The 15,224-nt window shown below is 36.7% G+C and overlaps 1 protein-coding gene and 1 pseudogene across 1 annotated transcript in view; both read right to left on the reverse strand.

Annotated features, from left to right (window-relative positions):
* The window catches only part of LOC102243297 (cubilin), a gene marked incomplete at its 3' end in the record, with an annotated part of 182,298 nt that overhangs the window by 125,741 nt on the left and 41,333 nt on the right, over nt 1-15,224 (reverse strand). The window contains exons 18-22 of the mRNA XM_005856727.2: nt 14,545-14,689; nt 14,137-14,315; nt 11,621-11,786; nt 11,057-11,273; nt 7,922-8,052 (exon numbers count right to left, since the gene is read on the reverse strand). Coding sequence (XP_005856789.1) covers nt 7,922-8,052; nt 11,057-11,273; nt 11,621-11,786; nt 14,137-14,315; nt 14,545-14,689 — 838 coding nt within the window. The remainder of the gene's footprint in view (nt 1-7,921; nt 8,053-11,056; nt 11,274-11,620; nt 11,787-14,136; nt 14,316-14,544; nt 14,690-15,224) is intronic.
* Nucleotides 641-1,862, reverse strand: LOC102242989 (annotated as a pseudogene).

The following is a 15,224-nucleotide window of genomic DNA, read 5'->3' on the forward strand; positions in this document are numbered from 1 at the left end:
ATCACTTAGTTTCGACAAACCAAAGATAAAAATTCAAAGCCAAGTCCTCCCTTTCCAAATCCTGTACTATTTAATAATCCCTGGTTTCTCTGTACAGGAAATGCCAATTCAGAAATGAGAATGAGTAGAAGATTAGGAATATTACTATTAGATGTTTTCTTTTTTCTCCCCCACAAGAAAAATTGTTGATTTTATTGATATCACAGTGGTTTTAGTACAAGCTAAATACAAACACAATTGTTAATTAATCATCTATCCTTCAAAGATGGATTGTATAAAATATCTTCCTTGCCCAGTTGGCATGGCCCAGTGGTTGATAGTCAACCTATGAACCAGGAGGTCACGGTTTGATTCCCAGTCAGGGCACGGCGCCCAGGTTGCGGGTTCAGTCCCCAGTAGGGGGCGTGCAGGAGGCAGCTGATGAATGATTCTCTCATGATTGATGTTTTTATTGCTCCCTCTCTGAAATCAATAAAAATATGTTAAAAATATCTTCTTTAAAAAGTTCTAAGGACTCCATATATAAATGCAAAAATTTGTACTTGTCAATAATCATATCAAATGTTGAGCTACTGACTGAGAGTAAAAAACACAATTTCTGATTTTAAAATTAAGTATTTACAGGCAAAAGTATGCAATTTCCCACATCTACTATCTTTGTATTCTGCACAAAGTCCCAAGGCAAAGATTGGTTCTGGCTTTCTGATTTACCAGAGATGAAGACCTGTGTGGCTGACAGCACAGGCCTTTAGTGTTTTTTCCTAGTAGATCCTTAGTCGTTGGGAGGAGGCCTACGAGTAGATTTCCAGGAATTAGGTTATAAAGGGCTGGTTTCGGATAAGAATTTCCACTGTAAAAACCTGTAAGTTTTCCATTGGCATGACCATAGCTCTTTGTAGCTGGAGGAGGTTCATTTTTTGCGTTTTCCAACCATTCCTTAAACTTTTTTTCTGCAATTTCTGGTTTTTTCCTGTAATTCAGCTTGACGTTGTTTCTCTTTTTCCTTTTCTTTCTTCTACTCACATTCTTCAGCATTTTTCCCTTAACCATTCTTTATCTTTTTCTTTTGCTTTTTCTTGCAAATGATCTTTCTCCAGTCCCTTTGCTGCTTTTTCCTCCATTTCATTAATTTTTGTTCACTTTCTTTTCTGTTTATTCTTTTTCTCAACCCAGTCTTTGTGCTTTTCTTCAGCAATTATCTGTCTTTATTCACATTCTGCCTTTTATTTTCTTTTTTTCTGATTTAATTCCTCTAGAGCAGCGGTTCTCAACCTGTGGGTCACGACCCCTTTGGCGATCAAACGACCTTTTCACAGGGGTCGCCTAAGACCATCCTGCATATCAGATATTTACATTACGATTGATAACAGTAGCAACATTACAGTTATGAAGTAGCAATGAAAATAATTTTATGGTTGGGTCACAACATGAGGAACTGTATTTAAAGGGCCAGAAGGTTGAGAACCACTGCTCTAGAGCTTCCTGTTGCAGACAGTCACGTTCTGTTCTTCTTTTTCTTTGCCAACAAACCACACTTCCCCTGGTATCAGGCTGCTCGCTGGTAAGCGCACCTGTTTCTGCTCTTCTTGGTTATCTTTGGATTCAACCACACTGGCACACCCCTGTCACCCCATTCCTCCCAGGCTCCCCCCTTGGCCACTGAGACTTGTGCATCTTCGTCCACTTATTCTTCATTCTCCAGCACCATTGTTGTCACCATCATCATTGTTGTCAAACAGGAAGCTCTAATGGCGAAGGGGAGATAACAGGTTCCTGGAGGAATTGCTGCAGCCCAGCAAAGGAGATGGAGATGGGGAGTACACGGCCACCCTCTCCAGCCCCTGTCCTACCACATCTGCCATGAGGGCAGAGAAGGAGCCCCAAGGAAGGCCAAGACCTGGCCCTATACCCAGGGTGTTGGAAGGAGGCCAAACAGCCCTCCACCTCCCCACCACCTTCATTGGGCCCAAGTGCAAACCCACGGAGCAGGGGCAGCGCACAATTAGATATTTTCTTTAGCATTTCCATTCTAAGGACTAAGAAATTAAATAATAAATATGTCTGAGCTGGGAAGTGCCAGGACACCCATATACACAAAAGTATGAGAAAATACTGACCAATAAGGAAGTAAATCTTTAAAAGATCAATAGACTTACTAATACTGTTCCAGAGGGAAAAATATCTGAATATATCACAGCAGAAAACACAGAATTCAAGAAGCAGAGAGGATTCTGATTTGCCCAAATCATTTTAGTATCGAAGCCAAGACAAGAACCAAAACTTCTGACTTGTCTTCAGCCTTCTTTGACCCTGTCATGGAAAGTACTTTCCACCATGAGCAGTTACAATCCTGTCCACAATTACATCCCAGTTGTAATTATATACTGGAATTTATGTGTTAAGATTTGATTTTCGGAGTCTCTGGGGAACTGCAAACTTTCATTACAATAACTTGAATTGCTTGGTGAAAACCCACTCTAGACCTATTTGAATTAGAATTTCTGGGGGGAACCCTAATACCTGAATGTGTAATAAGAAAATCCCACCCTAAGTTTTTTATGAACAATAGAGTTTGGGAAAACTGCTCTATTGGATTTAACTTTTAAAATAGAATCAGGCCTTGACTGGTATGGCTCAGTTGGTTAGAGCATTGCCCCATGCACTGGTCAGGGTACATACCTAAGTTTCAGGTTGAATTCCCAGTGGAGGTAGGGGTGCATACAGAGTCAACCTATTGTTGTTTCTCTCCCCACCTACCTCTCTCTAAAATCAATAAACATTTCCTCTGGTGAGGATTTAAAAGCCAGCAGTCACGAATTGTGAGAGGGATCCCAGATTGGAGAGGGTGCAGGCTGGGCTGAGGGACACCCTCCCCCCCAGTGCACGAATTTCGCATATATATATATGCCTAAGTGACCATCTGACTGTTCGACCATCTGACCAGTACCTATGATGCGCAATGACCACCAGGGAGCAGATGCTCCTATCGGTAGCTATGGTGTGCACTGACCACTAGGGAGCAGTCACTCAATGCAGGAGCTGCCAAGCTGCGATGACTTGGCAGATGCGGTTCTCAGGTGACGCACCCAGAACCAGAGAGGAAAGAGCCCGATTCCAGGTTGTATCACCCAAGAATGGCCCTCTGGCAACCGGGGACCCAAGAATGGCCCTCTCGCAATCCCCCTCAGGGGATGTCAGAGAGCTGGTTTCAGCCCGATCCCACAAGCCAGGTCAAGGGACCTACCTGCAGGAGGGACCCCACTCACGCCACAGACAACCTTCAAGCCGCGGTTCCACCCCAGGTGCAGCTGGCTGGGGAGAGACTGCGGGAGGTTGGCTCCAGGGTGTGTCTGGCCCTTCTTGCCCAGTCCCACCTGGCCTGCCACCTTCTAATTAATTTCCTTTCAATGTGCACGCCATGCACCGGGGCACTAGTAGTACCATAAAATAGAAACAGAACTCTATTCATTTCTTCTAAAGAAATATTCTTTTGCCCTTCTGGTTATCATTTCTTTTTTAAAAATATATTTTTAGAGAGAGAGGAAGGGAGAGGGGGTGTAGAAACATTGATGTGAGAGTGAACCATTGGCTGTTTCCAGCGCACCCCCTACCTGGGATCTAGCACACAACTGAGAGATGTGCCCTGACCAGGAATCCAACCAGCAACTTTTCAGTGATAGGAGGACGCCGAACCAACTAAATCACACTGGCCAGGGCTGAATAACATTTCTGACCTCTAACTCTTAGGTACCTCTAGGGATATTCCAAGATGACTGATGAGAAACAGCACTAAACACACACTGGGGCAGAGGTGGGGGTGGGGGCAGGCACTCTTAATTGGGAATAAGGAGACTGAGAAATCTCACCAGGGCACAGCACACTTTTAACCCTATGTTGATGTGGTTCTGATACTTCCTGTCATTTCTCTAGGTGGTTAGAAAGCACTTCTCTTTTAAGAAAATAGGAAAGTCTACCACAGTTTTACCAGAGCTGTGAATTGAATGTTACCAGCCACACAATGGGCAGTTCATGTAGGGCATTTCCAAGAGCTAACCTAGACATGGCAAAACAAACAGATTGGATGTTGGGACTGGATTGTTAGGTTTTGGCTTCTAAACCAACTAGCTGTGTATTCTTGGGAGGATAAATTCAATTCTTGATTTCAATTTCCCTCATTTAAAAAATCAGGTAACCGAACTAGATTGGTGTTTTGAACTTTCTGACACACCATAAAAATACATTTACATCAATCACACACACACACAATAGATATAGCAAACAGGTTTGGTGAACTAATACCTAACTCAGTATGACAAACTCTGATACTTTCTATTCTATTCCATACTTTTAACAAATGTAGGTAGTAACCTAAGTTAATTTCATGGCCTACTAATGAGGCATGAATGTTTTAATGTTTGAAAAACATTAAATTAGAATGAAAAATAAAATAAAATCAAAAAAAAAAAGAAAAACATTAAATTAGATGTTATGTAGGCTTTCATCTAATGTTAACATAGAAAATGTATCAGGTACATTTCTCAACTCTTATACTTTTAAAATTCTCTCTGTAATATTATATTAGTGTCTATGAAGTAAATGTTAATAGAATATAAAATTACAGTTTAAATCAGTAAGATTAACTAAGCAAGGAAATTTGTAACAAGAAAGTTCCACCTCAAATTTCTTATGAACAGTAGAATTTGGAAACACTGCATTACTGGACCTAATTTACAAATTAAATGAGTAAAGTTAAGTATCTCTCAGAATTCAAATATTTCATACTTTAAATAAGCAAACATTTAAAACCTAATCTTATGATCAGTTACTAAGCAAATCGTAAAAGTTTCTACCCTCAGACATTTTACTTGTTAGTTTGTTGTTTCTACGTCCCAGGCACATCTGGACAAAGGCAGAAACAGTGATGAGGGAGGGAGTCAAAGCAATGACCAGAAGCCAATCTCTTCCTCCCACACACATACTTAGAGGCTGACATCATAGCCCATAGTCTGCACTGCAGATGGAAACGGAACTGGAGTCCGGTCAGGAAATACAGCCTTTATCAGATAAAGACAGGAAAGACTTCAGCAGAGAAACTCACACCTGTTGTGCCCAGGAACTAGAAATCAAGAACCAAAGATGTCATTACTGCTCTGAAAGTAACTTCTGCTAAAGCCATAAAATAGAATGAGGGCCAATGACTGAGCGTCCATTAATGCTTTTCTGTGATAAGGTTTTATTAGGCTGAAAGTCTAAAAAAATAAGATGACAACTGAAAAGAAAGTGTCCTAACACCTGCCTATTTCCAGCTGGGAACTCACTTGGACTCTGGCTGCCTGGCGGGCTCCCCCACTGCCTGGTTGTCACCAGCCCAACCCCCACAGCAGCCTCCTTCCTGAGCTAGTCCAGTCCTTCCCTGAGCAAAACAGCAGGCACCCAGGGAGCGGCCAGGCTTAGCCAAAGGGTGGAAAGGGAACACTCCCTGGTCTGTGATTTCAGCCCTGCCTGGACCAGAGGCCAAAGTAGTGGTCAGCACCCAGGGAGGCGGACGGTGAGCCTTCCCAGTTTGCCACCTCAGGGTCTTCCCTTTCATCACTTGTCTTTTCTCGTGTCCTCTTCTTCAGTTTCCCTTTCTGTCCAGCTTGCTCCCTTCCTTTTTCTCAGCTTACTTTTATTTTACCCGTATCTTATCTTTCTGAAAAAAATATGTAATTAGAATGTAACTTTAACACCCTCCCTGCCAGATTATTTTGCTTGCTCTGGGTTCTTATTGCACTAGATATTGACTGCCTTACAAGCTAGTGTGGTATTAGCAGAGCTGTTTTAGTCATCACAGAGATATGTCTTACTTTTCATATTATTACAAAAATTCCCATAACATTTCCAGGAGGCCCTGCCTGCATCATATGTTATCTAAGATACAGCTAGCTTATTCATGCAGCAAATTAAACTGTGTTCATATAGTTGATTAAAGCTAGAAGACATCTCAAAGGTCATCAGATTTAATCCCTTAATTTTACAGATGAGAAAACTGTGGCCCAGAGAGTTCAAGTGATTTTATCCAAAACCTAATCTAATATTCAGTGTGGTTCTGGCCAAATATATGAGGCAGAAGAAACTATAGAAGGATGGAAAATTGTGTGCACACTGGAATTTCTTGAAAAGTCAATTTTAGTCATTGGATGTTAAACAACTGAAAAAAGTCCAGTGAATAAGTCAATCGTATAACATAACCTGTTTTAATCACTGAGGATTCAATTTCCCGTGAGCTTAGGCTGGAAAATAAACCGTTTCCTAGAGAGGGTCCCGCAGGAGAGAAAGGTCTATGATTCCCTCACAGTCGGGATTCTGAAGAGCTCTAAAGCCATGCTACCAAGACATAGAACTTCAATTACTGCACAGAACAGCAGTTTTGCCTGAAATGAATGGTAGTGTCTCTAGCCACTCTGAAGAGAAATAAATGAAAAATTTGGTAGGGATTCTGAGTGGGAGATTTTTTAAAATTTTTATTTATGTATGTATGTATGTATGTATGTATTTACTTATTTATTTATTTATTTATTTACTAGAGGCCCGGTACATGAAATTCATGCACAGGTAAGGTCCCTAGGCCTGGCTGGTGATCAGGGCCGATCAGGGCCTTCGGGCTGCTGGCTAGGGCCTCCCTTCATTCTGCACCACCCCCTGGTGATCAGCGCACATCATAGCAAGTGATCAGTCTCCCGGTCCAATTCCCCCAGGGACAATTTGCATATTAGGCTTTTATATTATTTATGTATTTTTTTATTTATGGGAGTGGGAGCTTTAAAAGATGAGCACCTGGGATCTCTGGGCACATGACGCTGTTAGAGGGAGCATGTCCTGGCACCTGTGCTTTCCGAAGGGGCATCAGGAAGTCATACCATGTTTCTGGGGAATCCAAAGGTTAGGATATGCTTGGGAAGCTCAGCATCTGTCCACTATAGACTTACACTGGATAGTATTTTGGACCATTAAATTTCTTTCTAAATATGATGAAAAAGGAAAACCCAGACTCTCTAAACCGGTACACATCCCAGGTGGGAACATAAACATAAACAAACATAATACTCCTAAACCCCAAAGGTTTTGGGTTTGGGGCATCTCTGGTTTACATATTACATCAAGCATGTCAAACTCATGGCTGGTGGGCCGTGAGTTTGACATGCTTGTATTACATCAAAGACCCTCCTTACAAAAGGTAATTGTTCCTACACTGCATTTACAAAGAGCAAAATAATGATGAAAATTAATTAATAAGAAAAATAAAATAAAAGTTATAAATGCTGAAAAGGTTCAATTTTATTAAGTCAAATTTAGAAATGTTTATTTTGTCAAGAAATCTTTTATTTCCTGCCATAAAATTCTGTGTAAGTAGCCTCTTATTTTATCTGCTGTTGTTCTTTTTTAATTTCTTAAAATGCATATTTGATTTCTTTGGTAGAAGAAATTGAACTTTATTTTGGTAGAATTTTAAACTCATGGAAAAATTGCAATAAATAGCTCCTGAATTGCTTTTAGCCAGATTTATTGCATATTTGCATGTTGCCCCCATTGCTTTCCCTCCCCCACCCTTTCTCCCTCTCTGACTTGCTCACTCCTTTATTCTCTGAATCCCTTAAGAGTAATCTGAAAACACTACATATCTTTAGCCCTGAAAACATAAGTGTATAGTTCCTAAGAACAAAAACATCCTCTTACAAAACCTCCTTCCAATTTTGAAAATTAGAAAATTTTTATCATTGAAACAATACTCATTTAATCATTCCTCTATTTTTAATAGGAAAGATACTGAAGTCACTACATGTTGTTCTAAATATAGCTTTCATTTGGGGATGAAGTATTTTCATAGTACCATTTAATAATGGAGTAAAGGAACCCAAGTATACAAATGCTGTTTTGTTACCTGCTGATGCATTAGTTGATTCATATTCTATTAAAAAGCCTTCATAAGCAAGGTCAGAGTCAGCCACAAACACAAGCGTTAATGAGCTGTTACTGCTGATAAGAGAGGGTGGGACTGATTTTCCACAATATCTATTTGGAACAAAAACAAAAAAGAACACAGGTTTAAAATCTTTTAGTACACTTTAAATAATGCACCAAAATTAGGACATGTAAAAATAATAATAATATCCCCTATTACCTTTAGGCACAAACCTTTACAAAATTGAAGGTATCTCCCTATTCATGATTACTTCCCTAAAAGTTTTATGTGCGTACCTGGCTATATGACTTGTCGTATAAGTTTAATGAAATTAGAAATTACAAGCTATGCTAGGTCACCATATAGCATATTATTGAACTTATTAACAGAAATGTAATAAACTTTTCACAACAAAAGGAAACCGTATGTCATAAACGCATAAAGCACAGACTTGAGTCAGTTCTATCATTTACAGCTATTGTGACTTTGAGCAGGTCACTCAACCTCTATGCCTCAGTTTCTCCATCTCTAAACTGAGAATGATAATAGTAACTACTTCATAAGGTTGTTTTGAAAATTTCATGCGATAATATACTGTATATAAAGGACCTAAAACAGTGCCTAGGATAACAAACCCTATTTACGTAAAATATATTCTCCTTTGACAGCTGGCCTATGCAGAGGTAAGAGTTTGATTACTAAGCCATGTCAAATTTTGGCTGAATAAAAGCAGCTTTATTCAGAAAAACTATTCTAGTCATGCTGAAAGTAGAGTTGTGATCAAAAACATGCCAGGAGCAGTTTTCTGGAGAAACACTTGTAAGAAGGAGTGACTAGATCTACCACAGTTTTTTAATCCACTAAACTGATGATGGGCACTTAGGCTGTTTCCAAATCTTAGCTATTGTAAATTGTGCTGTTAAAACTGTGGTACATCTACACAGTGGAATACTATGCTGCTGTAAAAAAGAAGGAAATCTTACCATTCACAACAGCATGGATAGACATGGAGAGCATTATGCTAAGCAAAATAAGTCAGTCAGGGAAAGATAAATACCACGCGATCTCACTCATTTATGCAATATAATGAACAACATAAATTGATGAACAAAAATAGATCCAGAGACAAAGAAGCATTGAACAGACCATCAAACCTCAGAGGGAAGGCAGGGGAGGGTGAGGGGTGGAGTAAGAGATCAGCCAAAGGACTTGTATGCATGCATATAAGTATAACCAATGGACTCAGATACTAGGGGGGTGAGGGCATGTGCTGTGGGGAGCGAGTGGCCAGAGAGAGATCAATGGGGGAAAAATGAGACTTATGTAATACTTCAATCAATAAAGAATTTTAAAAAAGGAGTGACTATGAAATAGAAATCTCAAATCAATGCACACTTGGTGAGATTAACCAAATGCAATGACAAAGGGAAAAAATAGAAACCAAATATATGGAAACTAGATTGATTAATTTCTGAAGGAGAAAAAGAAAAAATAGTGTGTAATACTATTTCAATGTTAAAATAGATTTGATATCTTGATAGAAATAAAATTAGATGAATTTATTAATATTTTATTTTATTTTTTGAATTCATTAATATTTTCAATGACTTTGTATAGGCCCATATCTGCCAAACTGGACAAGAACATTATGGTAGTTTATGCCATTCAGCAAAAAATACGTGTTTTTCAGTGATTATGAGTCAAGTACCATTAAAAATAAAAAGTTTTTAAAATTAAAGATTAAGACAAATAAGAGCAAAAAAATGAAAAGGGAGATTAAAAGCAGGTGAGAAATAAGTTTAAGACAATAATGGGTAAAGGAAGAACATCTAAAAAGTAGATGAAAAAATGAAATGCAAGAAATTTAAAAAACATTAGGAAATTTCCATTTTTCAACAAAGAGGAGCTGGATATAACCTTGAACCTAAAAATACTAAAATACATAAAACAATGGCTTTCAAGACACTAATATCAAACAGCAAAGGTAAACAAGTGACTTGAAAAGCAAAACTGGACATGATCAAACTGTTCCCAAATAACTTCATTGCATCCCAAAACAAACCTCAAGAATACTTATAGGAATACTATGATCAAACTGTTCACATCCCAAAACAAACCTCAAGAATACTTATAGGAATACAATAATGTTCAGTGCACAAAAACACAAAATTAAAAATGCATGGCATCCTATCAAATATTACCAGACATGAGAGGAAAGTATAAACCATAATGAGAAGAAAGACTGACCCACCAAAACATAGCAAGAAATGCCACAGATGACTGAATTCACAGTCAAAAACATTAAAATAGTTATAACTGAATCTCACAGATTTAGGAAGCTAGAGGAAAACATTAATGTGCAAAGTAGAAACATGGAAGATAAAAAAGATGGCCCAAAGCAAACTTTTAGAAATGAAAACTATAATGTTTGAGATGAAAACTACACGTGGTAGGGTTAACAGCAGAGCAGGCATTGCAGAAAATCAGATTAGGGCACTTGAATACATAACAATACAAATTTTCCAAAATGAAACACATAGAGAGCAAAGACTCAAAATCAAATGAACGGAGTACCAGTGAGTCCTGGGACAATATCAAAATGACCTAAGATACAAGTAATCAGAGTCGAGTCCTCAAAGTTATTTCAAGAACTAACGGCCAAAAATGTTTCAAATTTGATAAAATTATAAGCTCTCAGATCCAAGAAGTCAACTAATACATTTTGCTGATCAGGAAAGCCAGTTAAAAAAAAAATAGTATGTACAGTATGATTCCACTTCCAGAATATGCAAGCCAATTTACAGTGAGAGAAAGCAGGGCAGTGGTTTCCTAGGGATGGAGGCAGAGTGAGAAATTATCATGGGCAGAAAGAAGAATTTGAGGATAATGGACGTGTGCATTATTTTGATTTTAGTGATGCCTTCATGGGTATACACATATGTCAAAACTTAAATATATAAAGTGCCAAGGCTACAGAGTAGTAATGCAGGAGTGGCCATTGAGAAGCATGATAATCTCACCTGGTTTTTATAACACAACATGGTGGACTTTAACATCCTTCAATGACACAAGAAAATTTTTGTGTGAAAAAAAACTAAACCAAAATAATCTCACCTCCCAAGAGATGTCCCAGAACCAGTGTCATAAACTTCCAGATAGTCACTTGTGCAATTGTAATGAAACTCCAGATGAAATCTCCTGAATATCAAATTTATCAGGAAGCCAGGTTGGACTGATATATACCAGGTACAGTTGATACCATGGGGGTAGATATTTGGATGACCAGGACTTTGAATAATTCCTGTTGGCTCTGTGAGAGTTTTTCCACATGCTATTGAAGTAAAAATAATAATTGTTAGAACGAGTAACCAACAAGCTACCTGAAAATCAAGATAAAATAATCTGATCATAACTTCTTAAAAGTTCAAAAAGAAAAAGTTTCCTTATATGCTACTTCAGATAACTTGGTTTTAATCTTATTAATAGACATCAATTAACTCTTGCTATGTGCTGATTATGAAATATATATTTTTCTTTAGAGTGTACATTAAAAATTTACAGTGTAGATAAGTATACATCTACAGTATGGATAGATTTTTTGTAATAGTTCATTTCCATTGTTTACTTATTCTTATATAAGCCTGAGAAACAAAGCAGAAGAAAGTGTCAATCACTTACCCAAATCTTTAGTACTGAACTTAGCCATGAAACCATGATTTTCAGTAGAAGAACTTTTCACAAATATTACATGAAGAAAATTGTACACAGATGTTATAAGCGAAGGTATGTCTGTGCCACAATATTTTTTATTTTCAGTAGAACCCAAAATAGAACTGCTACCAATCTAAGGTTAAAAAGATATATTCAAATTTATTATTAAATAGTTATTATGAAAAACTGCTTTAAGAATAATTACTTCTGAAATGTTTTTATTAATATAGTAAAATTCAATTTTAGAATATTTTTGTCATCCCAAAAGAGACTCCATGCCTGTTAGCTGTCATTCCCCATTCTCCTCAAACCCCAGCTCCAGGCAGCCACTAATTTACTTTTTATTTCCATAGTCTAGTCTGCATTTCAAATAAATGGAATCATATAATATGTGGCTTTTGTGACTAGCTTCTTTCACTTAGCATAATGTTTTCAAAGTTATGTGTCATTATTTCATTCCTTTTTAATGCCATATAATATTCCATGTGTGGATAAAGCACATTACATTAATTCATTCATTAGTTGATGAACACATAGATTGTTATACTACTTTGCTATTATGACTAATCATTGTAGTCACTCATGTACACATCATTGTGTAGACACATTTTATTTTCCTTGGGTATATACCTAAGAGTGGAATTGCTGGATCAAATGATAACTCTAGATTTAACTTTTTGAGGAACTGCCAACTCTTTTCCAAAGCAGCTATGCCATTTTAAATGCTTACCAGCAGTGTACAAGTGTAAAAGGGTTTCCATTTCTCCAAATCCTTGCCAACACTTGTTATTATCTGACCTCTTGTTTACAGCCATCCTAGTCGGTATGAAGCACTACCTCATTGTGGTTTGACTTGTATTTCCCTGATGATTAGTGATGTTGAGCATCTTTTCATGTACTTATTGGCCATTTGTATATCTTCTTTGAAGAAATATATATTCATATTTTTGCATATTTAAAAAATTAGGTTCTTTTTAATTTTGATGAAGTCTAATTTTCCTAGTTTTTCTTTTGTTGTTTGTCTTTTTGTGTCCTATATAAAAAGGCTTTGTCTAACCCAAGGTCACAAATACTTACTCCTATGTTTTCTTCTAGAAGTAAAGGGTTTTAGCTCCCATATTTAGTTCTATGATTCATTTTGAGTTAATTTTTGTGAATGGTATAGGAAGGGGTCCAGTTTCATAATTTTGCATGTAGCTATTCCACACTATTTGTTGAAAAACTTTTTTTTTTTCTCATTGAAATGGCTTGGCACTGTTTTTAAAAATCAATTAGCCACAAAGGTATAGATTTATTTCTAGATGTTCACATTTTGTTCCATTGTTTCATATTTTTATCCTTATCAAATAACACACTTGATTACCACACCTTTGTTCTAAATTTTAAAATCAATAAGTGTGAGTCCTCCAACTTTGTTCTTTCTCAAGAATGCTTTGGTTATTCTGATTCCTTTGCATTTCCATATGAATTTTACAATTAGCTTGTAAATTTTTGCAAAAGTGCCAACTGGGATTTTGATAGGGATTGAATTAAATCTTTAGATAAATTTGGGAGGTATTGCCATCTTAACAACTTTATGTCTTATAATCCATGACCAGGAGCTGTCTTTCCATTTATTTAGGACTTTAATATCCTTCAACAATGGTTTGTAGTTTTTAGAGTGCATGTATTACACATCTTTTTCAATATATACTCATCAATATTTATTCTTTTTATGCTATTATAAATAGAATTGTTTCCTTGATTTTATTTTCATTGCTAATGTATAGAAAAAGAAATGACTTTCACATTTTGATCTTGTATCCTGCAACTTGCTGAATTTATTAGTTCTAATAGTTCATGTGTGTGCATGATTTTTCTATATACAAGATCACATTATCTGTGAATAGAGATAGTTTAAATCCTTCCTTTACATTTGAGTGCATTTTATTTCCTTTCCTTGTTTAATTGCCCTACCTAGAATTTCCAGTACAATGTTGAAGTGAGAATAGACATCTTTATGTTTTTATTGACCAAAGGGGCAAAGCATTTAGTGTTTCATCATTAAATGTGGTGTTAGTTGTGGGGTGTGTGTGTGTTTTACAGATGCCCTTTACCACATTAAGGAAGTATCCTTCTATTCTTAATTAGTTGAGTGTTTTTATCATGAAAAGGTATTGGACTTTGCCAAGTGCCTTTTGGTATCTATTGAGGTAATCATGTGGCTTTTTCCTTTATTTCCTTTTACATTAAGTGATTTGGGGATGCATACCAAGCTTGCATTCCTGAGATAAGTCCCACTTGGCTATTATATATAATCATTTTTATATCCTGAGGCATTCAGTTAGCTAGTATTTTGTTGAGGATTTTTACATCTATATTCATATGAAATATTGGTCTGTGCAAACTAGTTTTGTTTCATGTAACTGATTTGAAGATAATATAACATAATATTTTAATACTATCCGACCAAATATAAATACTCAAAGGTGTTTTACTCTTACCTCAATATAATCTGTATCGCAGTGGGCAGAGCTTCCAATTTCAAAGCCAGTGAAGTTGAGAAGAACTACCTGGCTTTGGGGTTGGTGGATAGCCCACCTGCAGATCCTTTCTCCCGGGTACACGTTGGGATAAAAGGGCGAGCGAATGACCCCTTCTCCAGTTAATTCACCTCCACAAGCTGTAAGTATGAAAGTGAGAGTAGTATTTGTGCAGAGAGAAATGATCTTTGCCCTCAATTTTATTGTAAATTCTAATTATGTGCAAGGATATAATTGAATGTGACATTACTATTAGATTTTTTTTTCCTTGCTGCTTAAGGACATAAAATGACAAAATTATTTCAAGAAACTAAAATGTTACAATCAGGGAAATTATACATTTAAAAATTGAGGCATGGGTTTTCTTACCCACTTGATAAACAGCGCTGAAACCAGCTTTTTCAACAGAAGCATCGATTATAAACCTGATCCAGATACTATTAGTAATAGACTTAATGTGAGAGAGGGTTTCATTGCCACAAACTTTTCCAAGTAAGGTATCATCATCTCGAACCTAAACAGAAAAATAAAATAGATCTGCAATTCTAATCGACAAAATTATCTTGGTAGGGTAGTATTCTTTGGATATGAGAAGATGTCAGATTCAAAATGAGTTATAATCTCATTTGGGTTACATTTTTATATTACACTTGAAAGCAGTAGGGTGGGTCATTATTAGCACAATCAAATAACACTAACAAAATCTTAAGCCAAAAAGATCCAAAAGCATAAGATACATAAGCAAAAAAAAAACACAAAGTTCCTCTAATAATTGCCACAATGTCAAAGAGGAAATAAAAGTACACTTTTGGACTATTTAGAAAACAACAAAATGTGATGAGACAGCATATTTAGCCACATCTGTAATTAGAGGAACTCATAGACTAAACTGCTTTTGTTATTGAAAACAACAACAACAACAGAAAAGTACTTTTTAAAAGAGAGAGATTCTGAGGAGTTAACTTAAAAATTAGAAAATATTAAAATGAGAAATAAGAAAGGAAAAATAAAATAGAAATCTAATAAAATACAAAAAAGGAATTCATGAA

The sequence above is a fragment of the Myotis brandtii genome, unplaced genomic scaffold (assembly GCF_000412655.1).
Source record: "Myotis brandtii unplaced genomic scaffold, ASM41265v1 scaffold1042, whole genome shotgun sequence".
In the NCBI taxonomy this organism is placed as follows: Eukaryota; Metazoa; Chordata; class Mammalia; order Chiroptera; family Vespertilionidae; genus Myotis; species Myotis brandtii.